General features: G+C 49.5%; 1 protein-coding gene across 1 annotated transcript in view; it reads right to left on the reverse strand.

The window, feature by feature from the left end:
• IQCA1 (IQ motif containing with AAA domain 1) overlaps positions 1-20,342 on the reverse strand; it is a 156,880-nt gene that overhangs the window by 17,780 nt on the left and 118,758 nt on the right. The window contains exons 15-16 of the mRNA XM_035726476.1: positions 18,773-18,972; positions 4,727-4,813 (exon numbers count right to left, since the gene is read on the reverse strand). Of these exons, the coding sequence (XP_035582369.1) occupies positions 4,727-4,813; positions 18,773-18,972 (287 nt within the window). The remainder of the gene's footprint in view (positions 1-4,726; positions 4,814-18,772; positions 18,973-20,342) is intronic.

Here is a 20,342-nt window from a genome sequence, read left to right on the forward strand (position 1 = left end):
GTTTTTAAGAGACAGAAAAGCTGGGGGCTTTGCTATTTGGAGGAAACTAGCAATTTGCCAACAGAACTCAAAATGAATGTCTAAAAATCTCCCATCGGTTTCCATTATGGTAAATGATAATTCTTCATCTACTTAGCTCTGAGAAACTGCCTTTGGGCTCCATGCCACTGAAGAAAGCCCTCTGCTGAGATTCTGGAAGAAGAGACCTCATAGGAATATCTATACCTATGCCAGGAAATATCCTACTGCACTTGGATGAGGCTCAGAGAGTTTGGTGATATTCAGGGTTCATTTTACCAGAGTGAATCCAAAGCCCTCTTATGAAGAGTGGTTATTTTAAATAAAACCAACCTTTTGAAAATGCAGGAGCAGCGGCAGTTTGGGTGGTGGGTAGTGAGGGAGGAGAGTTTGGGCAGGCTTTGCAGCACTGTGTGGGAGGTTCCCCAAGGATGCAGGCACCTGAGCCTCAGGGCAGAGCACTGGGCTGGGGATGGGGTGGGACAGTCATTGGTTTGGGCGTGATTTTTCAAGCCATGAGATGGTGCCCAAGGAGGGCAAGGAGAGAGAAAGGGGTCACGGGCCTGGGATGGAAACTCAAGGAGACACAGAAGGAGACACAGAAAAAAGCGTTGCTGGGGTATGAGGAGGCCAGGGCTATGGAAGCTAAGGGAAAAGAGAGTTTTACGAAATAGTGGAATTTAACCATCTTGAACATGGCATAAAGGGAGAGCAAGTGAACCAAAGTGTTTGTTGGCAAAATGGATGTCAAAGAAAAACTTTTTGAGAGCAGTTTCGAAGGAGTTGGAAGGCAACAAACAGATGGTGGTGGGTTGAGGAGTGAGCGGGGATGGTGACGACAGACTGGTCTTTTAAGAAGCTTGATGGAGAACAAAGCAGATGTCAAGGGTGACTGGGATGTGCAGGGCGCATGGGGGAGCTTCCCAAAGGCTGGTGGAAGCAGGACTGATCCCAGGGCCCCAGTGACGCTGGAGACTGCCGCTCTCTGGGGTGAGAGCCATGCTTGTGTGGTCTGAGCCCATCCCCAGCAGCCTAGTTGCCATGGTGATAGTGGTGCCGTCTGCCTGTTCTGAGGCAGATGATATTGCTACCTGCACGTCCTGAGATGGCAGGGACACCTGAACTTAATTAGCCTATTTGGATAACAAATGTTGATCCTGGGCCGCATCTAGGGTGACATCCTTGCTGATGGTGAGGCGTAGTCTCATTAGGAGGGGGTGAGAATGAAAGGCGAGTCCATTCAGTCAGCACTCCCCTGCACCTGGGCCACCCCTGTTCCAGTTCAGAGGCCTGTCCATTATGCACGAGACCCTGGCACCCGTCCATCACGCCAGCCGACATCCCCACAGTCACCTGGCGACCTCCACAGCCACTGCCTCTGTGGCCGGTCTGCCAGTCCCCACAGAGGGCAGTCTCAAATTAGGGCTTAGCATCCACACAGCAACTTCCGTTTGCTGTTCTGCAGTCGGCCTCCACAAAACCCTACTGCAGCCAGCTCCAACAAAGCAGGAGCGTCCCTCATGGAGGCCTCTTGCGACGTCGGGAAGGCTCCTGCTCGATGGAGTGACGAAGGGTAATGGTGCAGAAAATGCTGCCGCAGCCTGTCTGCTCTCATTGTTTACTCCCTTCGCCTCGTCCACAGACACCTGCCCAGCTGAGTGTGAGCCGCAGCTGGTGGAGAGGATGCTCCCAGGAGGAGGAGAAAGGAAGCGGGCTGCGTCCAGGCCTCTGTCTGGGCCGCTGTTCCTGAGGGTGGCCGGGCTGGGGCCTGCTGGGAGCTTGGATATTGCCGAAAGTCTAGAGGTGAAGGACTTTTCAGGGTGTGGAGGACAACGGGAGAGGGCGAGGGTGTGAGCAGGAGTGTGGGGACCCTGGATCGGGGCACCTCGTCTCGAAGACCAGAGGGCCCCACGGGCAGTTTTCAGGATGTGGTCTGGAGTGGCCCGGGGGTGGGGGAGGTGTGGTGGGCAGACATGGGTGTCCACGTCGTGGGTGGAAGCATGCAGGAAGGTAGAATGCCTGGCACTCAGGGGCATCCCCGCTGGGAGTGCCGTCCGAATGGGGAGGAGGGCTTGGCCTCTGCATTCAGACAAACCCGTTTCTGGGTCCCGGCACTATCCCCAGCACGCTGTGGCTCTTTTGGAGCCTCTGTCCTCTTGTGCAAAACAGGGGAAGACGGCTTCCTTCCCAGAGTTGCTGGAAGCTTCCGTGACATAGGAGTTGTACCCCTGGGAACCTCTCCTTCCTGTTCACAGCTGTCCTAGGTGTTGGGCCTGGGGTCCCTGCACCAGGGAGCTCAGCTTCCCAGGGCAGAGCCAAGCTCAGGAGCCATCGCGGCCAGCCTCGACTTCTTTCTTGCTTTGCTGCTGTTGACTGGGTGATCCTCATACATTCTGCCACCTTGGAGCCTTAACCTAAAGCTTGAGGCATCAAGCGGGGAGTAAGTCACTGTGAGACTTTTTTTTTCCAAGAGGAGATTCTGGAATCCCTCCAGTCCAGGTGGCAGCCACTGTGGGGGGTCTGTGTTGTAGCTGTGGGTGGTGGGCTTGGCAGCCTCCTAGTTTCTTTGCAGATGGACTTTCTTCTCTGTGCCTCAGTGCCTTTGGGATCGTGGAACTTTTGGGACAGAGGCTGGACCACGGTAGAAGGAAGGCTGTTGGCTTTCCCAGGGGTGGCCGAGTGAGCAATGAGAAGCTGGTGTGATGCCTCTGGCTTTCCTGTCACCTGTGGATGCAGGTGCTGCCCTTGGCTTTTGGTGGCCACCTTCAGAAGGCAGGTGGACAATGCCCCAGACAGCTCCGGCCTTGGTGGCTGAGGGACTTGGTAAGAGCCTAAGTCAGAGGCTGGGTGGGGGAAGGAGATCAGAGGTGGTCCAGCCCTGACTCCGGAATTCCGGGAAGGCAGCATGGGCAGCCTGAGGGGTAGGCCCAGGACTTGGGGGGTGAGCGGGGGCACCTGTTCCCATGTACAGCTGGAGGAGGCACTCAGTGATGTCCCCCCGCCCCCCCTCGCAGCTCTGTCTGTGTGGGATGGCTCAGGACGTTTGGGAACCCAAGGAGCCCTTCTGTTTGCTGACCCTCGGGTGTTCTGGGAATTATCTAGGAAAGTGATTCATGCTCTTCAGCACCGTTAATTCCCCTGACAGATGACAGGCTCTTCTAATGCGGACCTGGACAGAACAAAGGTCCTATTTGTCCACTGCAAAGACTCTGCCACCAAAGGCCTTCATTTCTTACCGGACTAACACTAGCCCATGGCCATGTTTGTGGAATTGGAGCTTGGGCTGAGTCTCTTGGGATCAGCAACAGTAGGGCCAGGTCAGGCGGGAGGCCCAGAGACACCGTGCTCGTCTCTCTCCTTTGCCAGCTGCCTGCCCTGCACAGGGCCTCCCTTTGTGGGAGGTGTCTGCCGAGCCCGTATTTCATTCCCCACCATCAGCCCTGCCCCCCAGGGCTCCTCTGGGTCTCCCCGCAGACTCTGGGTGCAGATGCTGTGACTGCTGATAGCAAAGCCACAGCCTGAGGGGGTCATGGCAGAGAATGCTAGGGGCGCCCCATGAACTGGAAGCTGTGCTCTCTGGAACCCTTTAATTAAGTTGTTAAGGAAGTGGGTGCTCAGAGAGGTTAAGTTACTTGCTCATAGACACACAGCCAGCTCAAGTGAATGGCAGAGTGAGCCCGGAACCCAGGTCCCCTACTCCCCAGGCTGATGACCAGTGGGGGCGTGAGGAGCGCTTGCCCATTAAGACAAAGTTTCTGATGACGTCGGGTGTGTGACACCTTGGATTACACACGCCCCGCACGCCTCTTCAGATTTCTGATCTGGCTCATAGTAACGCCTGCCTTCACGTGTTCATACGTGGGGACTTTCTTCCATGTAGCAACTTGGCCAGCAGAGGGAGCGAACTCCCAGATTCCCGGATTTAATAATGAATGAGTCCTCTTAAGAGTTCCTGAAATGACAGGGCAATCAAGGCTCATTTGGGGAAGAAAAGATGGAGCTTTCATTCTTTATCCAAATCATCTCTACCTGCTAAAAATGATGTATAATACATAAGGATCGAGAGTGATTAAAATCCTTATGAATTTAATCAGAAATTCACAGTTAACCACTATTTGCTTTGGTGCAAATTGATGTGGAATAACAATCATGTGTATCTGCAAATTTTTTTTTTAACTTGTGGGAAATTTGCTGGTGATTTGTGGGGGGAAGTTCGGGGGAGGGGGGCCTTGTGGGAGAGAAACGAAGGAAGGAAGCAGTTGAGAGCGGGCTCCCCGGGGGCCCCAAATGCAGGCACTTAGCAGTTCTGTCGAAGGTCTTTGTTCATAAATTTCAGGCCTTTGCTATTTATTATTATGAACAATAGGAAATCCTAATAATAACTCCTATGTGTGCCATTTGCTTTAACCAAGGAAAATTCTCTGAATTGTTTCTTACCTCTGAGTCACATGTTTGGGTCCAAAGCTCCTCCTCCCCCTTCCTTCCATAATTTCCTTCATTTTTTCCCCCTAAATTATTCCTCATAAAATCAGACCACTGAAATTTTTCAAATACAGACATGTATAGGGCAGAGAGAGACGGCTGCCCCTTCATTCCCTTTCTCCCTTTAAAGAAGACGTTCTTGAAAAGCGGAGACAGTCCCCGGTAAGAGTCCCCTTGGGAGGGGGGACAGAAAAGGCCAAATGGAGAAAGATCTAGAAACCCTCACCATCCTTTCTGTGCTGGGGACTTTCTTGTAGAAGGTTTTCTCCGTGTCTCCGATCCACACCACGGAGGGCTGGAGCTCCCGGGCCACCTGCAACGAGAAGGAGAGACTCGGCTATAAACGCATTTCTCTCTTGGTCCCCAAGAGACAGCAGGACTCGGTGGCTCCCCGAGACGGCTCCTAGGGGTGGGGGGGGGCCTGGAGGGGCTCCAGGGCACGACCGCACCCCTCCTGCACAGCAGGGCGGGGGCACCACCCTGCCTCCTCTCCCACCTTCGGGGCGGGACACACACCTGCGCTGCCCATTCTGCCCTCGGACCCGGATCCTCAAACCAGGTTGGCTTGAAATAAGCCGGTTGTGTTCTGCTGCAAAGAAACGGGCATTTGGGCCTCGAGTTTTAATTACAGCCTACTTGCTGCTCCCAGGTTCATTCAGATTCGCTCATCACGAGAAAATCTGTTTCAGCTCAAGGGGCTCCTGTGACACTATTTGTTCGCCGCTGTGCGGCTGAGCCTTTGTGGCCGAGGTTTTGCCTGGAAGGTGGCTCTGAGCCCCTCCACGGCAGGCAGGGCTTTGCGCCAGTGCTGGGCCTTACCGTGGGCCTGTGAATAATTGCCACTCACCGAACAAGCTCTTCAAAGCGCCCCCACGATAGCAAAGTTCGGGTATTTTTGCAACAATTTGTGCTTTGTGCAAAATTGTGACAGATAAAAGCCGTCTCCGGCCACAGCAAATAGAGCGTTATGTACTCCTATTTTTGTATTTCTTAAACCGTCATTAAGTCAGCAGGCGTGAGTTTTAACCAAGACAGGCATTTTAATAAATGACGGAAAAATCACTAGGTGCACCGTGGCCATGTCTGTTCCTGCAGCATTAGGTGCCGGGGGAAGCGGATTATGCACGCTTAAAGACAGGAGTGCGTGGAACTTGATCCTGGTGCCAGTCTGACCCCTGGGCCGTGTGCCTTCACGGCCCCACGCTCACCAGCACGTTCAGAGAGGAAGCAGGACTAGCCGGCCGCTGTTTGGCAGGCCTTAATTTTTAGACACAGAGCCACAGAGTTTAAGAATCCAGGATCGCAAACTGTAATCCTGGTTCCTAGGTGGCGTGGCGGGGCGTGATCATCACGGCGAGTCAGCGAGCGGCTGTGTGCCTGGCCAGGGCCACACGCGTCACACACGGCAGCACACACAGCGCACACACGGTCAGGGCCAACGCTGACACGGCATGGAACCAGCACGCCCTCCACTTGATGACAACTCGTTCATGCTACGGCCCTGGGCGGCTGGTGCCACTCTGCTCAACCAGGTTTTACAGATGGTGAAACTTAGTGGGAAGACGTGAAGGGACCTGGTCCAAGTTCACACAGCTGGAGAGTGAGTGGCAGAAGCAGCACGCAAGACCAGGCTGCCGGCTGCAGAGTCTACTGGAAGCACGGTCACGCCCACAGGTTCCCTCCTGTACGCAAGCCAGACCCTTGGCCCCCCTCCGCAGCTGTCCATTCTTTGGGCTCCTTGCCGTCGGCCCCCCGACTTTACAATGTGGCCGGCCTGCTGCAGAGGGCGGGCTCCACGGAAGCATTGTTCTGCTAAAAGCTATTTTAAGTCCAAAGCTTCCCTACTTCCAGCCCCCAAAGAAGATAAAATGAGATGCTGGGTTTTAAGCTTCTTAGAAAAGAGACACTTTATAATGACAAAGGCAAAATCTTATTCTTTTCACGCCCTCTGAAAAATCGTAGCTTTGGAGCAGAAAGCAGCAGTTTTCACATAAACCGTTGTCTACGGTCTTTGGCTAATCGTGTGCTCGCCGGGGCAGCGGGCCTCCCTCCTCCCGTGTCCGCTTGGCAAGCTGCAGGTTTTCCACAGCCCGCTTTTCTTAATGGGAATTGCACATGTGAGCACCAAGAAATTCTGTGTGACTTTTCTCCTTCTGCTTCTAATGAAGTAAGCAACACTGAGGGTCCTGAAATGCAGGAGTCTTCTTAGCTTGGGATAATTTCAACACCAGCCGTCTTACTTCCAGCACCTGATTTAAAATTGTTTTGGTCACAGTGTTGCATTGAATGTGCCGGCTAACAATTGTCCCGTGAACTTGTCTGCGCCTTCGGAGCTCGTTGGGGAATTACACACTTCCTGTAAGTTTGCACCCGCACCTGTGAAGGAATGGCTTTGACAGGACTGTTCACCTGCTTTGGGGCCCATGGGGCTGTGTGGAGGACCTTGGTGGGGATGTGGTTTGGAAGGGGTCAGTTCTTATCAAATGAAACAGAAGACGTTTCCCCAGTGAGTGCTTTGACGATAACAATACAAGGAATAATCGTGTGCCAAGTGCCTGGATCTCCATGCCATCATTGCTATCCTCACTCGCCGTGTGCCCCATCCCGTGCCAAGCACGTCCCAGCATCTCCCCCTTTATATACGAGGTCACTGGTTGGGGGGGTAACGTGGGCACCGGCACTGGAGAGAAATGTTGGAACCCAGAGTCAGACGTGGGTCTGCCTGACACCCCGGGGACCTTCTATTAACCGGGGGTCACACTGCCGTGTCGCCATGGTAGACAAGATGCCCGGTCAAAAGCATCTCATTCCCCTTAACCCATTTCCTTGTCTGTCCCCTGTCATTCCAGCAGGAAGAACTCTAAAACCATTACTGTCTTGTCCTCCTGGGCACGCATTTTCCATTTTCCCGACCTTCTGCAGTTGTGAGCTGGCCCGAGGACACCTGGCAGCTGTGCTCAGCTCCGGGCAGGGAAGAGAGGCACGGAACCTGGGCACCCCCATGCGGACAGCCTCTCCCACTGGGAACCATCTCAGGGATGAGACTTTTCCTTGGAGAAAAGAAGACTCAAGGGGGAAACGAGCTGTTTTCAAAGAGTCAAAAGGCTGTCGTGGGAGACAAAGATTGGCTTTACTGTTTTGAGCCCAGAATGAGAGCGATTCTCACATGTCTCCCTTCATTAGTGCTTGCGGAGGAGCTCTGCTGTGCCAGGTGCCGTGCTCAGTGCTGGGCTCCCTGCCCTCTAGGCCCTGCCTGTGGGCAGAGAGGGCAGCTTGTGAGGGGGGCCAAGGAAAATGGGGTGTCAGCAAGGATCACTAATGACAGAAGGAAGGAGAAGTGGATCAGACTGGCGACCAGGAATGGAGATCACAGACAAAGGTTAGAGCAGGGCTTCTAGCGGTCTCTAGGAGGTCACAGAGCCTAAAGAAGGGGACACACTGGCCATGCTGGGGACAGGAGCCAGGGCGCAGGGCTAAGTGTGCCCTCATGGGACTGCTCGGGGTCACAGAGGCATCACCGTGCTACAGAGCTTGCTTTCATCCTGGAAGCCGTGGACGGTCTGTAAGGACTTGAATCAAGAACTTTGATCCTAGTTGTGTTCCAGAAAAATCCCTCCGGTGGGTGTGTGAGGCATGACGGCCTGGGCAGCTGTTCCTGGGGGACCTGGGAACGTGGTCTGTGGGCATGTGGGAATGGATGGTGGGGGCTCACAAGTGAGGGAGGAGAGTGGATGAGCCCGGCACGGGCTGTCAGGAAGGGCCACGGGTGAAGACACTGATTCAGCAGGAGGGCTCGGGCTGAGGGGGAAGAGCAGTGGCCAGAGAGAACAAGGGGCACAGAAGAGAGAGCGGTCCCCTGAGCCCAGGGAGGTCAGAGGCGCAGAAAGGCAGTGGGCAACAGTGGCCAGTGTTGGCCCGAGGGTTTGGCATTCTGGAGGCCACTGGTGGCCTTGGCAGGGCGTGGAGGGGACAGAAGCCAGGTGACACGGGGCTGAGGTGTGAATGGCCAGAGACTGAGACAGGGAGCGTTCTTTCAGAAGGATGGGGAGCATGGAGACCTGAGGTGGTGCGGGCTGCGAGGGGAGTCAAGAGAGGATGGCCCCGGAGGGAGCAGGGCTGTCCCCCTTCCCCGGGGAGAGGCAGGGATGGATGGTTGCTGGCACAGGCTGCACGTCTCTGAGACTAGGGATATTTGCAGATACAAGGGGCAGACAGATCAAACTTTGAAAACATGGATATTCGTGGAAATTTGGTCCTTTCTTATTGTTACTGCAACAGCAGTATTCATTAGCAAAATTTTCGGAATACATATTCAGACACATAGACAACTAGACAATACTCTTTGCCTCCTCCGTTCAAGTGAATCGTCAAACATCTCCTGTCTTTACGGACCATCTTCGACATGCATATTTGCCAAAATGAGATTGTGCCTCAAACACTGCATTACGTTCTGGATCACCCAATATGAAATTTATTTCTCCAACATCATTTTAACATGAAGTCCCATAATTTACTGAGTGAACCTCCTGTTTCTGAACCTTTGGGAGGTTTCTGCCTTCTTACGAAATTAAACAGTGTTTTGATGAATTTTGGGGGCACATGATGGGTCATTCCCTTAGAACGAGGCCACACCCGCAGCTGCTGGGTCTTAAGGCTTGTGTTGTTCAGGTTTTCGCCGATGTTGTCAACCTGCCCTCCTGGAAATTCTCTGCTTACACTCTCTCCAGCCGTAGGTAAGTGGATCTGTTTTTCTACATGCCTCTCCTTAACGAGTATTAACAATAAAAAACTTTGCCAATTTGTTAATGAAAAATGGTATCCTTTGCTCTTTTAATTTTCATTTAGCAATGAAAAGCCTTCATTTAAATTACCCACAGATAGTTTGAGGTCATGGGCAATTAGATGTAATTAATTCATAATTGAACTTTTCAGAAGTTACACAGAACGGTTCCCTCCAGCTGCCGGTAGAGGGCTCTTCAGTCCTGTCAAATATAACTGCAGGGCTTCAGTTAGTGTCAATTCAGGCATGAAGGCGAATTTCCAGCAACAAGTGTTTTTTTTTTTCCCAAATTCTGGGGAGCTCTATCAAACAATTAAAGACTTTTCCTTCCATGTGAGTTTGATGGCTTTGATTTTTGTAATCTCTAAAGAAATGCTGTCACCATCAGAATGAGATTCTCCTGGGTTACATTATGATGGCTCCCTGGTGAAAAATGTATCTGGCATGCTTGGATTACTATGGTTTGCCCAAATGACTCCTGGAAGCTTTGGAAGTTCTCTCTGAAGATGTCCTGTTTTGCTTGCCTTAGAGAACCTGATGAAAAATCAGCTATTTTTCCCGCCTAATGGTTGAGTCTCAGTTTACCAAACAGAAAAGAACCACCCACTCATGCATCCAACCATCTATCCATCCACCCACCATCCATCCATCTATCCATCCACCCACCATCCATCCACCCATCCATCCAAACATCCACCCATCCATCCACCCATCCATCCATCCATCCATCCACCCATCCATCCATCCATCCACCCATCCATCCACCCATCCATCCATCCATCCATCCACCCATCCATCCACCCACCACCCATCCATCCATCCACCCACCACCCATCCATCCATCCATCCATCCACCTACCATCCACCTACCATCCATCCATCCATCCATCCATCCACCCACCACCCATCCATCCATCCATCCATCCACCCATCCACCCATCCATCCACCCACCACCCATCCATCCATCCATCCACCCACCTACCATCCACCTACCATCCATCCATCCATCCATCCACCCACCATCCATCCACCCATCCATCCATCCATCCATCCACCCATCCATCCATCCATCCACCCATCCATCCACCCACCATCCATCCATCCATCCATCCACCTACCATCCATCTATCCATCCATCCACCATCCATCCATGTACCCATTATCTATCTATCCAGCCACCTACCCACCCACCTTTCCTTCTTTCCTTCTATCTTCCCTTCCATCTACCCACCCTTCCTTCCATCTGTTTACCCTTCTTTCCTTTGTCTATCCATCCATCAATCCACCCCATCCACTCATCTACTTACCCACCCACCCACCCACCCATCCTTCCTTTCATCTATCCATCCATCCATCCATCCATCCACCTACCATCCATTTGCTGTGGTGTGATCAAGCTGTGATATATCAAGCTCAGTGGTGGGAGACAGGAGGGTCTGGGGACTGAGAGACAAGGTCCCTGCCTGCATAGAGTGTGTAGTTTCTGTGTCTGAATGGGAGTTGCTGGGCACAGGGAGCCAGCCACCAGTGAGTTGCTGCCATGCTGGGGAGGAGTTGGAGAGGTGTGGGTTACTCAGGGAGAGGGGAGGCTCATGTTCCCAGACTGGACTCACTTGGATTCTGTTTAAGTACTTAAAACATGAACACATTTTGTTCTGTATTTCCACTATTTAAAAATACTTAAAATTTCAATTTCCTTGCATTACCTTTTATGAGATTGCAGAAATTACTTCAAGTCCTCACTGGGTGTTAGCTGGGAAAAACCATAAATGATGCTCAAAAGAATTGCAGAGGTGTACTAAAGGGTCAGGAGCCCGGCTGGGCTGACCCTGTATGGAAAGGAAGGTAAACTAAGGCAGAGGAGAGGACCAGGAAGGAGCCAAGATACAGGTCCAGTTGACAGACTGTGGCAGATACCGTGAGGGAAGTTGGGTCAGCGCTAGCCACAGGAACACATTGATGTTATTGCTAATTATCGGGCTGTATTCAAGGGGAGGGTGTCTGAATGCTGGTAGGCATTAGGCTTACAAATCACCTGGGCTTCCCTTTGGAACCCCTTCTCCTCCTCGGCTCACTCCCAGCCATACCAGGGCTAATGGCTTCATGCCAAACTGCACTGACTGAGCTGACTTTGAGCAGCACAGGGGTTAACGCCTATGTGCATGGCTCTCCTCAACTTCCCATGGCACATCCTAGCCACATCCAAGGCCTTCCCTGCTTTAGGTGTTTCCAAATTGGTTAACAATCCTTTAATACCTGTGGATTGACCCTGGTCCTAGCCCATCCCCCTGAGCCTTCCACGGAACAAGAGCAGATGGACACGATATTTACGGTGATTCACAACACACAGAATGCCTGCACATCCTTAGTGACAGACAACGCTTGGGGCATCCACGGTCTGGGGCCCTCCCTCCCTGCGGAGTCCACTCAACCTTCCGTGGGGATGTGGAGACACTCTGTAGCTTTAGCTCAGTTTTCCTGTGAACCTAAAACTGTTTTAGAATATAAAGTCCACACTAAAAAAAAAAAAAAAAAAGGTTCTGATGTCCATGTGCACTCCCTTCCTCAACCCCAAACCATCTCCATGCTGCAGTGAAGGGTGACCTGGCCTCTGACGGCAGACCCATTCAGGACTTAGGGTCACCGGCCCCATCCTTCTTTTATTTTCATCCCTGGAGCCGTACCAGAGCTCCTAAATTCTGCTTCTGTCCTCCTCTCCCCTCCCCTCTCTCCCTCCTCCCCTTCTTTCAAGGGAGTATATCTCTGTGTTTTGGGGTCAGGTGTAGTAGGTGTTTGCTTTATCCTGATTGAATTCCACCTTGCGAAGGTGATTCCCATAGTTATTACATTTATTACATATCTGTGTGTTTGAAAAAAAAAAAACCATCCACAAACAGCAACAATGTCTTTGTTTGGGTTATTAACCAGGAGTGTAAGTTTCCATGAGCTATAGCAACATAATTGGCTGGGCTCTCCATCACCCGACTCCTGGACCAGCTGTTTATACCAGCACATCTGGGCAAGATCCCTTGGCATGCGGCCACAGGCTGTTGGCTGTGAGCCCAACGAGGAGCCCCTGGTGGGTGGTGCCAAGGCATGAACAGCATCCTGGCTTCTTTTTGTCCAGACATGCAGGCCGGTATGGGCCACATGGCCTGGATTCGCTGCCGCTGGCTGTTGGCGGTGGCCTCCCTCCAAGTCTGGCCCTCACTGGAGGAGAGGGAGGGCTCAAGGACCACAGGGAGGAGGAAACATCTCTCCCAAGACCTGGAGCACGAGACAAGGAGTTCTCTGCCTGATCTGCCTCCCTGGCTCTCCTGGCCTCCCCTCGGCCTTCTCCTGGGAGGACTGGAGGCTCAGGAGAAAGGGATCCTGGACAAGGGGGAACCCGGAAGTCGTGGAAACCCGCTGGGGTGCCAACAGCATGCGATAGCTTCCAGCTCCTCACCTTCTCATGCTGAAGTGTCCCCAGCTGACACTGACCCAGAAATGCCCTTGCCCTTGGGTCACCGTGAGGGCACGGCAGCCACAGGCTGGGCACGACGGAGGCTTCCCTCCCTCAGCGGCCCATCGGGAGCCATGTTCTTCTGCAGTTTTAGTCAAATTAGGCACTCTGAGCCTCACTTTTCTTGTCTGCAAAATGGAGACTTTAATTCCTGCCTCACTGGGGATTGGTGCAGTTAAAAAGGAAGGTGTGCGTAAAACCCCTTTGCATGTGCCAGATTCCAGGCCAGAGGAGAGTCCTTCCTGGTTTTCTATCCCGATTTACCAATATGAAGACTCGAGGAGGCTGGTGCCTTGCCTTGATAGGTTCTTCATCTTCTTCTTCTTCTTCTTTTTTTTTTTTTTAAGATGTATTCATTTATTTTAGAGAGAGACTAAGACTGCAGGGGGGAGAGGGGCAGAGGGAGAGGGAGAGTGAATCTTAAGCAGAGTCCATGCTGAGTGTGGAACCCAATGTGGGGCTCGATCTCACAACCCTGAGATCATGACCTGAGCTGAAACCAAGAGTCGGAGGCTTAACGGGCGGTGCCACCCAGGCGCCTTGATAACTTCTTTTGTCTGCACAATATGTATTAAATAGTAATCAATTATCACATTTCTTAATTGTTAGATATATTTCTAATATTTCCCCACTAAATAGATGTGTATTCTTTTCCACATATAGCTTTAGCATAAGAGGGAATTTTAGATAACAGTTGCTTACTTGTACAGTAAACTCATTTCTTCAAGGAACTCCCTTCTCCAAGCTGTTAATGTATTAGCATTATTGTGTGCAAAACAAAGGAACCCACCAAAAATAATGATCACAAAATGGACTGGAATTTGTGCCCATGAAAACAAATCGGAGGCGTGTTTCCCCACTGTTTTCCCACGTGCAGAGTGGGCTGGGTGAAGCTCTGAGTGCCACCAACCAGGAGTGTGCTTAGGAGCGGTTTCCTAAGAGTTGCATTCTTGACTTCCCAGAGATTAATTCAGGGATAGGAATTCTTTACAAGGAGACGTGATGAGTAACAGGCCCTTCTGTTAGAGTTCACCTTCTCCTGCAAATGCCGAAGATCCATATTCTGCCGCGTGCCTGCCGCAACCCACTCCACGGCTCACGTAACACAGGAATGCACCATGGCTTCCTGCCCTTGATTTTCCGGCCCAGGCATAATTTCCCACTTTTCTTTGGTTAATTAAAAGCAAATACCTCTTTGCGGGGCAGAGAGCTGCTCTATCAATCATGCCAGGACACAGTGGCCTCAGTGATCGTGATTTTTAATTGAACGATGCCCACTCCTGAGACCTTTGCGTCTTTCATTCATCTGTTATATACATGGTAAAGGTGACACTTAACGAGGTATGTGTCAGGCTCTCTGACATGGAGTGGCCTCGTTAGATAAACACACTCTTCCACGTTTTGAAAATGTGACGTTCGGCATTTTGGGGCCTACGTGATGTTAGAATGCAATGATTCCAATAAATGCAAAGATAGCTCACTTGATATCAAGATAACCTCTCGGCAGCAGAAACAATAACTTCTTGAGAGAGAGCACATCAGGATCATGCCATTGGCTCTGTCCTAGGGTCATACCAGGAGCAAGTGAGCCATTTGCTAGGAGGGAGAAGAGGCTCACTTTAGCCGTACTTCAGTGAGAGGCAGAATAATGCAGTGATGACACCTGGCGGCTCAGGACCCGGACTGTGCGGGCTCACGTTGCAGCAATGCTGACCAGGGAAATTACTTTAAATGCTTTGTGCCTCACTTTTCTCATCAGTAAAACGGGGATAATGACAGTGCTTCCCTCATACAGTTGTTGTTGAATGAGTTAATACATAGAGAAGTGCTAGAACAGGATCTGGTATATATGGATGCTTATGAAATGCCAATAGTTTAATATTTATGTGCTCCTGTCTGTTACTTGACAATGTCAACAAAATTAGGTATTTAGAATGAATGTATTTAGGGTTTTATTTCGGGGTAGGGGGAGGAGGCAAGAGGATAGGTTTCTTTTACTTTTCCTCTGAAGCACTTAGTCCTTAGAGCCTGGTGGGTAAGCACATGAGGCCACAAGCCAGGCTGCTGGGCTTTAAATTCCAACTCGGGTTCAAATCCTTGGCTAGCCTCAGAAATGTGCTTGCACGCTGGAAGATTCTGAGAAGCTCAGTGGAGAGCAACAGTTGGAAAATCAGAAGAACTAAGCACACACCTTAGTCTTTGCCAAGTTAAAGGTGCTTGTTAAATACCTCAGGCTTTCCATTTAAGGTTCATTAAAGTGAAGATGATGTTCTAGGCCTAAGAGACTTAGACTAAGGGCACCTTAGACTAAGGGCAAAATCAAAATAGACGCACAATAACAAAATGGCAAACAAAACCTTTGCAAGCTCAAGCTGATCAGCCGGTAATTTAACTGCCTGTCAGAACAAAGCCCAGCATGCCCCGAGTATCAATAACATATCACCCACAATGTCTAATATGCAAATAGCAATTATTAACGATATGAAGAAACAGGAAAATCGACACACGGTCAAGGACGGAATTCAAATAGAAACCAACTCCAAGATGACCCAGTGTTGGAATTGCAGACAAGAACGGTAAAGCAACTCTTAAGTTGACTTAAAGGAAAAGATAGTCATATTGAATGGACAGATGGAGAATTGCAAGACAGAAATAAAAATCTATAAAAATAAGCAAAGTTAAATTCTATAACTGAAAAACAAGATGTCAGAAATACCAAAAAAAAAAAAAAAAAATCCACGAGATAAGCTTAATAGCAGATTGGCAATGGTAGAAGAACAGGTAGGTAAACTTGAGTACAGACTAATAGTAACTATCCGAAGTGCCAACTAGAGAGAACAAGACCTGAGTGACTCGTGGAACAATATCAAGCAGTCAAATATACATGTGATTAGAGCAGAGAGAGCATGGGGCAGAAAGAATATTTGAGGAAACAGTGGCCAAAATTTCCAAAATTTGGTATGAAACATGTATTTATGGGTTCAATGATCACAGTGAGCCACAAGTTTCATTGCCAGCACATCATAAGTCAAGCTATAGTCAACCAAAATAAAGAAAAATACTTACGAGCATTCGGAGAATAATAACATATGATATACAAGATCAACAGTTCGATTTTCTGATAACTTTTTATCAGAAATTTGGAGGTAAGAAGATGATGGAAGTACATCTTTAAAGCGCTGAAAGGAAAATGTGACCCAGAATTCTATATCCAGCGAAATCAGACCTTCAAAAGTGGAGGTGCTATAAGGGCATTTAAAAATAAATCAGATGAAAGCTAAAAAATATTTGTTGCCACCAGACCTGCACTGAAAAAAATGCTGAAGAAGTCCTTCAGCTAAAAGGGAAATGATACCAGGTGGGAACTTGGATTGGTGGAAGGGAACGGAGATCACTGAAAAGAATAAATATGTGAAAGGGTGCAAAATGCTAAATCCCCCCAACATAATTTCTTTAAAAGACACGTGACTATTTAATACAAATAATGTAAAAATAATACCACTCAATTGTGGCATTTATAACATTTCTAGATGTAAAATGTATGACAAAAACATAAAGGACACAGGATAACAAATGGATTGTATTGTTCTCACATTTTATGTAAAATCCTACAATATGAACTCTGCATACACTGTGCTAAGTCAAAAATGACTGTTGTAATCCGTAGAGCAATCACTGCAAAATAAGAAAGAGGCACTGCTTAAGAGACAATAAAAGAATCCAAATAGAGTAGTAAAAAATACTGAGTTAACCCAAGAGAAGATAGGAAAGGGTAAACAGAAGAATAAAAGAAGAGATAGGACAATGGAGAACCAACAGCAAAATGGTGGACCTAACGCAACCAGACGAATAACCGCATTTAGTGTAAACTAAAGGCTCCACATATGCTGTCAGGGTGAGTAAGAAAGCAAGACTCAACTACGTGCTGTCCACAAGAAATGCACTTTAACCCTAAAGACATTGAAAATAAAAGTTATCAAGAAAGCTGATGTGGTTCTATTAGCATCAGGTGAGGTAAACCTCAGGACAGGGAGTATCGCCAGAGACAAAAAGGGACATATCATAATGATAAAATAACCAAACAGGAGGTCACACCAATCCGAAATGTGGACACATCTCCTAACAGCGCTTCAACATCTGTGAGGCACAAGCCGACAGAACGAAAGGGAGAAATACAGAATTCCATGATAATGGTGGGAGGTTTCAACACCCTGTGGCAGTGATAGGACAAGTAAATGACTAAAAAATTAGAAAATGAACAAGCAAGTCACAGAACGGGAGACAATATTTGCAATATGTATGTCTGGCAAAGAACTTGTATCCAGAACATATGAAGAACTCTTGCAAATCACAAGGCCAACCATGCAGTGAAAAGTAGGCAAATGACTTGAACAGATATTTCAAAGAAGTTATACGAGGACCAAAAGACCCGTGAAAATGGCGACAACACAATTGTGGACATTTTTCAAAGCTTGCACTTAAAATGTATCCTTAAGATCTGTGCATTTCACCATATATAATTTTTACCTTAATAAAAATAGTGCAGGAGGGCAAAGAAGAGAAGGACCTAGGTTTGAACCCCAGCTCAGCCACGTGGTCTCGGTGGCCTCGGGCAAGTTACTGAACCTCTCAGAGCCCCAGTGTCTTTATCTGTAAATGGGATGAGTATGGACTCTTCACGGGGCCGCTGAGAAGATTCAACATAACACCACAAAGAGGTGACACGGCTGGTCCATAGGAGGAGAGGCACCCTATTGAACAGCTTAATGGTCTTTGCTCCCCAACCACCTTCCTCCCCTCCCACCTCCCAGCTCTTCAAACTTCTATTTCCACGGGTTCCTGCAGGACAAGCCGTGGAGGAAAGGAGAGTGGGAAATGTCCCAACCCACCACGGTGGTGGAGACCATGTGACCAAGAGAACAAAATCCCATTGCTGTCATGTCCTCACTCTGACTGTCAACATGATGTGGAAAAGAAACCGTTCCTACGGGCAGCTGCTCACATATAACCATGACTCAGAGCCCCTGAGAACTGACACCTTGCCCCAGGTGTGGGGGACTCCTTGCTAGGTGGGCATCTTCATGCAGTAAAAGCTGGCTTATCTGGCATTCTAGCAACTAAAAGTGAATTGAACAGCGTGAAGACAACCTTGAGGTACTCAATGAAATAAAAATTAAATCCTGTCAAGTTTTAATATTAAATATAAATATTCTGTAATAAAATGCTTGAAAACTTGCTAATCCTTTTGTGTCTATATGCATATTGTGTCGCTATCTGTCATCTACCTACCTACCTACCTGTAAACACCTGTCTGTAGCCATCATCACCCATATCTAAATGATATCAGAGAATCATTGCTTTTAGGGCTGACAGTATCATTTGGTCTGTTTCATTTTGGTGGCAGAAGACAGAGATGCAGGGAGGTGAAGAACTTGTCCCGGGGCTGGGTAGTGTATGGATCTTTTAGGATTTCCTATTCTCCAGCCCAGATATCACGGAGCATTTACTCCCCTGTGGTCAGTTTAGCTTCCCGCAGCCTTTTGGTATCACCTGTGTGAGGCGCAAATGTGCCCAAGGAACCATACCTTGGTAACTCACGCCATGTGTGAAAGAGTATGCAAAATGCAAGCGGCTGATGCCTTATTGAAGGAAGGTGGGCTGGAGACAGAAATTGTGGTTTTCGATTTCAGTGACACGCGGGGACATTTCAGGAAGGATACCTGTGGTGGGAGGAGGTTGATCTGGATGGGACAGTAGGGGTTGTTTATGCAAAGGAAAGAGCTGTTTCTACCTGTTGGATGCTCGGCTAGATGCAAGGATGAAGTGATTTATAGCAGGATGCGATGGGGGAGTTTAAGAGAGATGGGTGCATCAGCCTAAGGAAATCATCTGCTAGGGTCTGTGTTCGTGGGAAACTAACGGCAGGATTTGAACATGTAATTTGAACGAGGGAGGGGTACTGGGAACCAAGAAAGGCAACAAGTACCTTGATGACCACATGCAGCATCATTTGCAAGCCATTTTTGCCAGGGTACTTCCCCGCAATGTTAGCTGCCGACAAGTTGAAGAGGTTGGCTCCCGTTTCGGTGCAGATGGCGTGGACCAGCATTTTCTTCCCTACCCCCGATGGCCCTGCCAGCAGCAGGGATTTCACCAAAGGAGCCTTCTCGTGCACCGTTGCAGAACCTACAAAAGGCAGAGGCAAAGGCTCTAAAATCCTGCAGAGAAGCTCAGAGGCTCTGAGACGAGGATCCCTCAAGGCTGTTCCTCCAGTGTGTGACCCCAGTTTCTGCAACAGTAATGAATGCGTCCAAAGCATTTCTAACCGGAGGCACATCCCCCGTCTGAGTTGGCCTGTGACACCTTTGATTTGTATGTCAGGGCTCGAGGTGGGGGCCGCCAGGATCTCCTTGCTTATTCTGTACGTGGCTTTCCCTGCTACACCTCACCCTAGAATTTCCCCCACACTCATAATTCTAAAGAACATTCCTGCAATAACTTACCTCTGGCATTTTTTCTAGGGTGGAGGGGGTGGGTTTCTCTGCTTGTTGTGTGGCATTATATTCTTTGAAAGCTTAGGAAAAGGAATGTGGACATGCAGCCGCAGCCCGTAAGGGGGCTGGGAATGTTCATTAGTGGTTCTCAGGAGGGAAAGGGGAGAAGTAAGAGCCAGGTGTAAGTAGCCGGACTTCCTCGGTCTGCCCCGGGTTGGAACCCGTTGATGAAGTGCCTTGAGTTACTACGCAGGCACTCAGAGGCCAGCCACACTGCCCATCTCCTCCGGGCCAGAGCGGGACTCGGGTTCGAGCATCTTCTGTCGTCCTGAACACACGCGGAGCGCATGTTGGCATGAAGAAATTATGAAATGAGATCCTGGAAAGTGCTGTGATCAAAACATCTACTATCATGTGGCTTTGCTTGGGGCAGCGGCTGGGCACTTTTTGATCAGATGTGAATATATCCATAATAAGATTATTATTGTGCCTTTCTCTCTTTTTTTTCTTGTGTAACTGAAAAGATATAGGGAATTTACCAGATAATCAAGAACAATTTTTATGGTTACCTAACAAACTTGGAAGCCAGTTTTGAGCAAGTTCTGTTTAAAATGCAGTGACACAGGTGTGCTTTATCTGTGGTCAGCGAGGGGTACGGTAACGTAATATGATAAAGGAGATTCTGTTGCTCACGATCGGAGACAGACGCCATTCACCGGGTGGTCTGTTCAGCCCCTGGTATTGGGGGCTGCTCAGTTCATGGCCCTGGCTGGGGGCTGGTGGGGAAGAGTCAGGACTTGCTGTACAGAGTTTATGGCCAGGACGGGAGCTGAACCTGAGTGGACGTGACCAGAACGGGAAGCAAATTGTGCTGACCCCGTGCGAGCCAGAGGGTTCAGAAAAGGGGGGGGTTAGTGGGGGAGCTCAGGCCCGACTTCCGGGAGAGGGTGGAACCTGAGCTGTCCCTGAAGGAGCAGAACTGGGACGTGTAGAGACAGGGACCCTTGAGAAGATGCCGGGCGGTGGGGCACAGTGACTGCGGGCCTGCAGTGGGACGTCAGG

Source organism: Zalophus californianus, chromosome 3 (genome assembly GCF_009762305.2).
Source record: "Zalophus californianus isolate mZalCal1 chromosome 3, mZalCal1.pri.v2, whole genome shotgun sequence".
Lineage (NCBI taxonomy): Eukaryota > Metazoa > Chordata > Mammalia > Carnivora > Otariidae > Zalophus > Zalophus californianus.